We start from the raw sequence: 11,186 nt of genomic DNA on the forward strand, positions 1-11,186 counted from the left end.
TTCTTTTTTTATTTGTTTTTTTTCTTTTCTTTTCTTGTTTTGTTTCATTTATTTTATTTAATTATTTATTTATTTATTTTTTATTTAATTATTATTATTATTATAAAATTATTGTTATTATTTTATTTATTTTATTTTTATTTTATTTACTTTATTTTATTATTTTATTTTCTTTATTGTTTTGTTTTTTCTTTTCTTTCTTTTCTTTTACTTTACTTTATTATTTTACTTTATTTCTTATTTTCTTTGATTGTTTTCTTTTCTTTTGTTTCTTTTCTTTTCTTTTTTTATTTAATTATTTTCTTTTCTTTTCTTTTCCTTTACTTTATTATTTTCCTTTATTTTTATTTTATGTATTTATTATTTTATTTTATTGTTTTATTGTTTTATTTTATTTTATTTTTTTTAAATTTGATTTATATGCCGCCCTTCTCCGGAGACTCAGGGCGGCTTACAATGTGTTATTTTATCTTTTTATTTTATTTTACTTTACTCTATTATTTTACTTTATTTTTTATTTTACTTTATTATTTTATTATTTATTTATTTTATTTTATTGTTTTGTTTTATTTTATTTTATTTTATTATTTTATTATTTTATTTTATTTTATTTTATTTATTATTTTATTTTATTTATTATTTTATTTTATTTTATTTTATTACAAAAAGGGCTACAGGTAGTCCTCGACTTGCAACAGTTCATTTAGCGACAGTTCGAAAATGACAACGGCACTGTAAAAAGTTGACTGACGACCGTTTTTCACACTTAACGACCGTGGCGGCACCCCCATGGTCGCCTGATCAAAAATCCAGAGGCTTGGCCAGTGGTTCATACTTATGACGGTTGCCGTGTCCCCGGGGGGGGGGTCCCCGGATCCTCTTTTTGGTGAACTTCTGACGAGCAAAGTCAACGGGGGAAACCGGATTCACTTAACAACCGTGTGACTAACTTAACCACTGCCGTGATTCATTGAACAACGGTGGCAAAATGGGGCCAAACTCACTTCCTAAATGCTTCATCTAGCAACAGAAATTTTGGGCTTAGTTGTGGTCGTAACTTGAGGACTACTTGTATTTATTAAGCCGACATCTGTTGCTGCCCTCATTTCAGACAAGCCTCTGGATTGCAAAACAGCACAAACATGCAGTTCTAAATGCAAAGAATAAAAGCCAAAGAAAAGAAAACATTTCAAAGATGATGCAGTTCCTGCAAGAATCGTCCCCTGCATGGAACAAACGGTTCGGTTTGTGCATCCCTCTTTCTGCAGCTTTCACCGTGGGTGGAAGGCAGCTCGCTGCAGTTCTTGGGCGATAACCATCAACCCTGCTGATAACGTGATCTCCCTTCCTAGCCGATGACGGGTGGTGATAACCACTTAATTTGTTCCATGAGGGCTGTTTTCGTAGATGGTTTAATTGATTTGGCTTAGTCAGGGTATTGTGTGCACCCATCCTTTGCGGGTTGTAAGCCGTAGTTTATGATAAGAGTGGCCCACCTTTTCATAGCTGGAGGTTATATATAAGACTAGCTGAATACCCGTGCTCCGCTACGAAACTATGTGATCGGGCTTGATAAATCGACACTTAAGAGTTTGAAAATTAATGGGTAGTTACGATTGGCCTCTCCTCTCCCCTTCTCTCCCTCAGGCTGGCCCCACAGAAGCCTCTCCTCTCTATCCCCTTCTCTCCCTCAGGCTGGCCCCATAGATCCTCTCCACTCCCCTTCTCTCCCTCAGGCTGGCCCCACAGAAGCCTCTCCTGTCCTCTCCCTCAGGCTGGCCCCATAGATCTTCTCCCCTCCCCTTCTCTCCCTCAGGCTGGCCCCACAGAAGCCTCTCCTGTCCTCTCTCTCAGCCTGGTCCCATCAATCCTCTCCTCTCTCCTTCTCTCCCTCAGGCTGGCCCCATAGATCCTCTCCACTCCCCTTCTCTCCCTCAGGCTGGCCCCACAGAAGCCTCTCCTGTCCTCTCCCTCAGGCTGGCCCAATCGATTCTCTCGCCTCTCCTTCTCTCTCTCAGGCTGGCCCCACAGAAGCCTCTCCTGTCCTCTACCTCCCTCAAGCTGGCCCCATAGATCTTCTCCACTCCCCTTCTCTCCCTCAGGCTGGCCTCACAGAAGCCTCTCCTGTCCTCTACCTCCCTCAAGCTGGCCCCATAGATCTTCTCCCATCCCCTTCTCTCCCTCAGGCTGGCCCCACAGAAGCCTCTCCTCTCCCTCAGGCTGGCCCCATAGATCCTCTCCTCTCCCCTTCTGTCCCTCAGGCTGGCCCCATAGAAGCCTCTCCCCTTCTCTCCCACAGCCTTGACCCACAGAAACATCTCCTATCCTATCCCCTTCTCTCCCTCAGGCTTTCTAGCCCCTTCTCCCCATGAGGCTTGTCCCACAGAAGCCTGTCCTATGCTATCCCCTTCTCTCCAGAGTTATTTTCAAGTCGGGAGAGGGAGTAAAACGTCTAACCAATTAGCATCAGAGGGTGTTATAATAATATAGGAAATATTAATGCTCTGATGGTCATTTCGAAAAATCCTTTCTTTGAGCACCTAGAAGCCAAGAGGAACATACATGGCAAAATTCAAGTTTGTAGGCTTTACGTTTCTGGAGATTTTGTGATTAATGCGTGAGTGGTTTTCGCTTTTATATATATAGATTTGGGACGGTGTTTGGGGGACAGTAGGTAAAATGATTGTGCAAAAAAAAAAAAAGTTGGAGCAGGAGGTGCAAACTTTGAGGCATGGAACATACTATTTTCCCCAAAAACATTCCATTTTCCCTCCGGAACAGGGTGATCCAGTTGCTCGGGGATCAGACTGTTCCCATCTGGAACACGGCAACCGATTTGCTATTCTGGGAGATTTACTTTAGATTTTCAGGAACGGCCAGAGTGCCCTGTTCAGAGAAAAATACAGAATGTTCCAGATGTAGAATGAAGATCATCCTGGAAGATGATCAAAAGAGGCTCCTGGATGATGGAAATGAGATTCGCTCAACCCTAGCTTCAAGTTTTATAAAATCAGTTCTGTTGTATTCTGCATCCCTATTTACTGAACAAATTATCGCCGTCTTATGACTTAAACTCGTAATTATGTATTCAGTTAGCCATAATTAAACAAGCAATAGCCTAGCATATGTAGGCCCAAATAATGTTTAATAGTAGGGTTGGCTACCATTAACGAGTATAATGCCTGTAGTCCACATGGTAAAGGTTGGAGGAGCTGTGGTTGAATGCAGCTGGATCTAAGCAACACTCTTAAATTGTAATATTGGTTTGCTGGTACTTTGTCATGTCCTGTGAGTCAAGCCATTGTGCTTCATGACTTATTTTGTGGCTAAAGAAATAATGATTTACCGTGTCAGGTGTAATGGTATGTGAGAAAGACCTTGGAGAGTCAGGGTGAAGAAATGCTTCCTTAGGGAATAATCAGAAAAGAAAGGGCTTAGCCCTCAGCTGCATAATGGGTAGAGAAAGAGGCTCAAAAGGACCCTCCCTAGCTTCTCAGGTTGTATAGGAGGGTGTGAGAGTTGCAATTTCAGACTTGCAATATTGATGTAAATACCACTGGATGAGCTAATTCTACATCATTGTAAGGTCACTGCTTGACGAGATAGAAATAATTTCTATGCTGAGCATTTAAACTGTTCGTTTTACTGCACACTAATATCTGCAAGCAATTTCACAAAAGAAATATATATATATATATATATATTATAAATAACATATAAATAAAGTTTGAAATATAATATTCTCCCCCCTTTCCCTCTTGAGCTCAGTAAGCGTTCTCAGTCTTCTACTAAGAGGGAAGTCATCCCAGTGTAACATCCTCAAGAAAAGCATTGACCAGGTTTATGAGTGATATTGATTGAAGATGGAGAAAACAGCCAAGATCTTTGTCTTCAAAGTGGATAGGGATACCCAGGAGCTTCTATCCTCAAATTTGGTTCTAAAGCCATTGTCCTGCAAGCAAAGAGAAAAGGATGATGAGAATCACTTTTGTCGAATGGTTAAGGCACCTGGCCAGAAACCAGGAGGCGGTAAATTCTAGTCAGGCATAAAAGACATCTGGGTGATGTTGAGCCAATCATAGAAGTTCTAGTCCTGCCTTAGGCATCAAAGCCAACTCTGGTGACTTTGAGCCAGTCCCTTTCTTTCAGCCCAACCCCACCTCATAGGGTTGTTGTGGGGAAAATAGGAGAAGGAAGGAGTACAGGTGGTCCTCAAATTACAACAGTTCGTTTAGTGACTGTTGTCAACTCGCAAAGCATCCCCGGCCTGCTCTCGAGTTGCCATAGGCCAGAGGGGGGATGGGAAAGCAGCAAAATGGCACAGCAGCCAAAGACAGATGCACATTCCATGCTTATCTCTCTCAAGGCTGTATCCCAGGGTTACCTGCAGCAGCTGGTGGGGAGTGACCTCTACAACCCACGAAATTGTTCCATTGACTTATGTGATTGATAAGTGGGGGGAGGGGGGAAACAGCGTAAATTACGTAGGCTTCGCTTGGGAACGTGCTGATATGAAGCTCCTAATAAATAATTGGATTTCTTTTGAAGCTTGGCTCGAGACTCATGATTTAATTAGGGCATCTGTCGGAACCCTGACAACTGTTCAAGGTTAAAATGGCACTGAAAAATGTGACTTACGACCGTTTTTCACAATTACGACCTTTGAAACGTTCCCCACGATCATGGGATCAAAATTCAGATGCTTTGGCAACTGGTTCCTAGTTGGGACCGTTGCTGTGTCCCGAGGTTACGTGATCATTTTTTTGCGACCTTCTGATAAGCAAAGTCAACGGGGAAACCAGATTCACTTAACAACCAGGTTATCCACCGCAGTGATTCACTTAACAACTGTGGTAAGAATGTGGTCGTAAAATGGGGCAATACTGACTTAACAAATGTCTCGCTTACCAACAGAAATTTTGGGCTCAGTTGTGATCGTAAGTCGAGGACTACCTATATTAGCTATGTTCATCGCCTTGAGTTGTTTATAAAACATAATAAAGGTGGGGTAAAAATAAATAAAATAAAAATACGTTATACATCGCTTGCAATGAATAAAGCCATTCCCTCGGGGTGGGGTGGGATGCGGGAAGTCTGATTGATTATCCTGGGTGCACTCAAAGTATTGGATTCGTTCGCTGCCTTGAGTTATTTTTACCAAAAAATAAAGGTGGGATATAAAGAAATAATGACACAATTGTTGAAGCGGTGTTCATCGGGCATAAAAACCACGCTTTACCTAGTGTTTGTGTGAACCCAGCTGTTGTGGCTTGCAAATCACCCAACATTTTGGATCTCCTTGCTAAGTATCTATCTTGCACTATGGAGCTGGGGCCAAGCTTCCTGTGAAAACAACTTTTAAATATTTTAAAGTTTAAATATTTAAATATTTCAACTTTAAATATTTCAAATGAACTGTAAAAATGAGCCTCATCGGATGAGATCTCTTTTCACAAGGGTTCAAGTCACTGTTCGTTACATGTTAATTATGCCTTTTTTCCCCTTTTTTTTTACAAAATTGCAGTGTTTTATTTTGATTTTGGAGATTTATTGCTGCCATCTGGTGGATTTGGATTTGATGGACACTGCTATCAAAGTGAACGGAAATGTAACAGAACATGTTAAAAAAAACCCACCTAGCTTGCAATTTTTTTAAAAAGAATGCATAGATGCACCACAGCTATACGTGCATAATTATGTCTTAAGGTTTCCCTTGGATAATTTCAAGATTTTACTCCGGCAAGAAGAATCTGAAAGAGTCACAGAAGCTACTAGCAGAATCAGAAAAAAAGACAACTGCCTGTGTTCATAGAACATAGAATAACGTAAGTTGGAAGGGAGCTTGGAGATCTTCTAGTCCAACCCCCTGCTTGAGCAGACGACCATATACCATTTCAGACAAGTGGCTGTCCAATCTCCCCAGTGATGAAGCACCTACAATTTCTGAAGACAAGCCATTCTACTGTTGTGGTCCGCCAGCAGTCTGAGGAGCTGGCAGCGGAGTCGGACAGCGATGAGGCTGACGTAGAACATGGGCCAGTCCTGGAGGCTGGAGAAGGCCCGGATGAGGGCTCTGCGTTGGAGGCAGAGATGGGGCCAGGGCCATCGGGGAGTGATGTCCGGACTCCGGAGCCTCCAGAGGCTGACAGCAGAGAGGCAGAGGAACAGGAGGAGCCTGTTCCTAGTGCATGCATGAGAAGAGCTGCTAGAAGGCAAGAGCAGCTAAAGCAAAAAGGACGACTCGGGAGTAAGGCCAAGAGATGGTTGGCCCCTCCCATAAGGCTTAAAAGACCAGCAACGGCTCTTGGGCTCTTTGTCGGAAAACAACGTTGATAGATTTGTTTCTTGTCTTGCTGCATTTATTTCTTGTCGGCGCCTTCTGCTTCTGAACTTTTGCCAAGAAAAGCCTTTGGCAGGTTGCCAAAGTAGACCAAGGTTGGTGATAAGGCTGAAGAATTGTGTTCTAAAGAATTTGGTTTGAATTGGTTTGGACTACGCTGAGAATGAGTTAATTCTCAGCTGTTCTAATAAATTCTGTTTGTTTAGAACTGATTGCGTCTGATAATACCTACTTGGGCCTAGATCACAACATCTATTAATTCTCACCAAGGAAGAAAATTTTCTCCATAGTTCTAGGTTGCTTCTCTTCTTGATTAATTTCCATCCATTGCTTCTTTTCCTGCCTTCAGGTGCTTTGGAGAATAGCTTGACTCCCTCTTCTTTGGGACAGCCCCTCAGATATTAGAACACTGCTATCATGTCTCCCCTGGTCCTTCTTTTCATTAGACTACCCAATTCCTGTAACCGTTTCAGCCTCCAGCCCCCTAAATCATTTTTGTTGCTCTTCTCTGCACTCTTTCCAGAGTCTCAATATCTTTTTTTACATTGTGGTGACCAAAACTGGATGCAGGATTCCAAGTGTGGCCTTACTATGGCATTGTAAAGCCGTACTAGAACTTCACATGTTCTTGGTTTTATCCCTCCATTAGCGCAACCTAGAATTGCATTGGCTTTTTTGACATACCGTTCACACAATATGCTGTCCAGATCAACTAAGTTGTCAGGGTTCCAAGGAACACCGCCAACGAAATAAAGCTCTGAGGCCTGAGGTTCCTCAAATTTCCAATTTATTATTGGCAGTTAAGAAGCAAAAAAAGAAAATTGTCTTCTAAAACCGATACCAAGCTGATGTCACATTGCACCAGTGGTGGGTTGCCCCCGGTTCGCACAGGTTCTATAGAATGGGTAGTAAAATCGGCGGGAGGCTCCGCCCACTGACCCCCAACGTCATCAAAACACTTCTACGCATGCGTAGAAGAGCACGTGTGCGGCCCCGCTGCGAACCGGTAGTAAAGGTAAGTAGAACCCACCCCTGCATTGCACGGTAAATTTTGTTGAGTACTGAATGTGGTTAAGTCTTATTTGGACCTTAATAGTATAACAGAAGCCCAGTTCTCTTGGCTATTATTTTGGCTCAGTACATTGCCTGAAGCCAAGCTGACCGGAATCAACGAGGTGCAATTTATTACGGTGCGGCTCAAATGATTTAGGAGAAAAAGGCCCTCAGTGCTCCCACCCTCTGGAATGAATTGCCTACTGAGCTCCAGACGGCTCCTGATCTCCGCTCCTTCCGTCGGGACTTGAAGACTTGGCTTTTCAAACAAATAGGCTGAGACTGATTCTGGGCTTTATTATTTACTACTAATTAATTATTTGGATTAAATTATGATTTTATTGTACTTGTTTCTTAACTTGTGTTCGCTGTCCTGAGTCCTTTGGGAGAATGGTGGTATATAAATACATTTAATAAATAAATAAATAAATTTCTATTTTGTAGACATTGAATGGAAACTCCAAGGGAAAAACACAGTATGCTTTAGATATAGATGTGGCTCTCAGATACACCCACAGAAATCTCACTGCAGATCATGATTAATAGGGAAATAGTCATATACAGGAATTGAGAATTGCTATAATTCCCTGAAAGGAAGATTAGGGGTTTCCCCCCAAACATCAAAGTGAAAAAGCCATCTTAGATTTGCAGAGAATACAACCTTTTTCTATTTGATTCCTCTTTGGGGAATTCTGAATCTTAAATGCAGGATCATTTTTCTTTTCCTTGACTACAGTGTGTCCTTGAAATGAATGGGGAGAGACTCCTTTTTCTGAAAGATCCCAGCAAGGCTGCAGTTAATGGGGAATCAATATTTTCAGGATTGCGTTGCAGGTTGCCAGTATCTCACCCTTTGCCACGTATTTTAGGAACACACAAAAAAAACAAACCAGGCATTTTGCAAGTTCCTGTTCCCCTTGAGGAAGAAGAATATGCTACTGTGTGTTTCTTTTGCTATGGAAAGTTTCTTTTGCTGTGTTTCAAGGCAAATAATTAGCAAACCTAAAACCTCAAAGCAGGCAAGCCAGAGTTTGATTTAATATGTAACTTGATGCCTGAGTGGCCTGGAAGACTCTTAAAACTAAAAGAAATGAGGGGTGGGTAGGTAGGTAGGTAGCTAGGTAGGTAGGTAGATAGATGATTGATAGATAGAATTTTAATAAATGCCAATTACCCATTCAAAAACAAAATTCCACTGAGTTCCACGATATTATTACCACACTATTGAATTTTTCTGATCTTTAGGAATAATTTTACCCATATTGCATAGAAATAAACTCTTTGAACTCTGTGGGGTTAAATGTTCTCTTGGGTTGTACTATCGAGTTGCACTTTATAAGACAATACAGTAGTGGCCAAAATTGTGGAAATCTTTTTGGGAAAAGTGTATTTTCTAAAACTTAGCTAATAACACCCCCCCTTTTTTGGGGGAGTAGTACGATAAAATTATAAATCAATGGAAAGATAATTTAATCAAGAATGTAATGCAATAACTTTTATGAAGGATTTGCTATTAGAATATCAGTTACAGTATAAAGAAGAAAAGTGAAACAGGTAGAAAAAACGAGATATACTCAGTTGGGTAACCTTTAGCATGAATTACGGCCTTACAACGTCTTCCCATGGAGTGAACCAAGTCTTTTAGTTCTGCAGCTGTTATAATGTGAAACCAAGATTGAATGATGGCTTCTATTAACTGGGTTTTATTGCTGGGTCGCTTCTGACTAAGAAGTTTCTTTAGTTGGCTCCATAGATTTTCAATTGGGTTAAGGTCTGGGCTATTCCCAGGCCATTCCAGCAGTGGAATATGGTTATCTTGAAACTCCCCCAAAAAGTGGTGTTATTAGCTATCAAACCTCAAAAAAGCCTTTCCCAAAAGGTTTCCACAATTTTGGCCAATACAATTTTGTATTTACTAGAATATTCATTCAAACCCCTCGTCACTAATGTGAGTTTTCCATTTCAACATGCAAGTAGATTTACAGATGTCTTTTATATTTATTCTGAGTCTATTTATGGATACTACACACAACACTACTGATATAAGGTAAGGTTTAAGCAAACGCTGCAGTACCTTAGACGTTGAGAGATCAGCACAAAAATTCAGTATAGTTAAATCAATATAAAGATGTGTTGCATTATTACGAGCTGTTAAATTAATATCCAATTCCGTGAGCTTTTGGTCTCGAGTTCTGCATGAAAAATTAGTGATGCTAAAGGGCAAACATCGAAGGCAAAAAGAGAAGGGGACAACAGAGGAGGAGATGTTAGATAATGTCAGTTTGAGTTTGGGCAGACTCGGAGAGAGAGAGAGGAGGACAGGAGGGTGGTCCATGGGGTCTCGAGCACAACTTAGCATCTCTGAACAACAAAAAGGCTGAGAAAACTTACCCATCCTCCATTCTCACTGATCCACTTTCCTTTGGTGCTCATGATATAGTCTGTGATGAAATAAGAGATCTGTTTCAAGTTTTCTTTTGCCAAAGGTCCTTGGAGTTTTTTAGCCAGGATTCCGCCAAACAGGAATATTGTCAGAATGCGTCCCCAGTTAATTTTCCCATCTTCAAATTCGTTTTCCATCACTTGATTGAAAATGTTACTAGCGTCTTCTACAGAACGAATCTCCAGTGAGTCCACGTAAGGTCTCAGGTTGATTTCGACTTCTTTCTGCGCCGAAGATCCGGCTTTCCGTAGGACTTCAGCCACTCGGTTTGGGGCCGCTGCAAGTTGAGCCTCTTGACAAATGTATTTCAGGTAATCTTGCACCAAGGTGTTCACATAAAGGAAATTGTAGCTTTCCATTTGAAAAAAAAAAAATAATAACTGCAGAGAACAAAAAAAGAGAGAAGGACTTGATTCTCAGCAGAGCTTTCAAGAATGAGTGGCCTGTCGCTCGGCAGTTCACGAAACAACTTCAGGTTTTTCCATCTGAGGGTGGAATTTTCCTTTTTTTGAAAGCCTTGTCAATAACCATCACTGCGCGCATAAAATATCCATATGTAAATCAACATAGCACATGTGATTAGGAAGTGAAAGTTTTGTGATCCGAGGGAGGGAAAAATACAGCAGCTGTGTAGCTGAGACTTCTAACATGATTTATTCTCGAAATGCAATTTAGAGGAAGTGTTGAAACTCTACCATATCAAATAAAACATCAAATAAAAGCTGGTTTAAGGTTACCAAATCTAGGAGGCATATACTGATACAAGTACCACGTGTTGGATAATATTTCGACATTTCACTAACGTACTTGGAACATGCAACCTGCACCCTGTTTCTCTGTTTTCCGTTTCTTGTGTGACAAGAGTTTAGTTTCCATGGGGCATGGATTTTTTTCTACACCAAGCACAGCTGAGAACATATGCGACTCTTGTAATTATTGCTATTAATCGGTACATTAATATTGCCTTGATTAATTAATATTATTAATTATAATAATTACAACAGTGACCACAGCATGATTGACTTTTGTCTCAATATACAACCTTACAAAAATCATCAAATGATGGGATCCCCAATTGTAACTTTTTATAGCCAACTATGATCTCATTTAGATACCGACCTCTCATCTCTTGATTGGCAAATTCTATGCACTAGCTGTAATACTGCCAAAGACCATTATAACATTTTTTCTCTCGAAGTCAAAAGAGTCATTAAACTATACGTACCACTAATAACCCCCAAAACCAGAAAAAACAAATTACTCATAACAATTATTAATTTTATACGTATCCATTTCATGTATTCATAATCATGTTTATACTTTTATCTGTTATCTAATACATGCTTGACA

At 40.5% G+C, this 11,186-nt stretch overlaps 1 protein-coding gene across 1 annotated transcript; it reads right to left on the bottom strand.

The window, feature by feature from the left end:
• Positions 1-3,705: 3,705 nt before the first annotated feature.
• BCL2A1 (BCL2 related protein A1) lies at positions 3,706-10,465 on the bottom strand. Its single transcript, XM_034421405.3, has 2 exons — positions 9,785-10,465; positions 3,706-3,952 (listed from the first exon to the last, which is right to left on the bottom strand). Exons 1-2 carry the CDS (start codon positions 10,193-10,195, stop codon positions 3,842-3,844), a joined length of 522 nt encoding a protein of 173 aa, XP_034277296.2. The 5' UTR covers positions 10,196-10,465; the 3' UTR covers positions 3,706-3,841.
• Positions 10,466-11,186: the final 721 nt, after the last annotated feature.

Source organism: Pantherophis guttatus, chromosome 13, assembly GCF_059756535.1.
Source record: "Pantherophis guttatus breed Tessera chromosome 13, ASM5975653v1, whole genome shotgun sequence".
Taxonomy (NCBI): Eukaryota; Metazoa; Chordata; class Lepidosauria; order Squamata; family Colubridae; genus Pantherophis; species Pantherophis guttatus.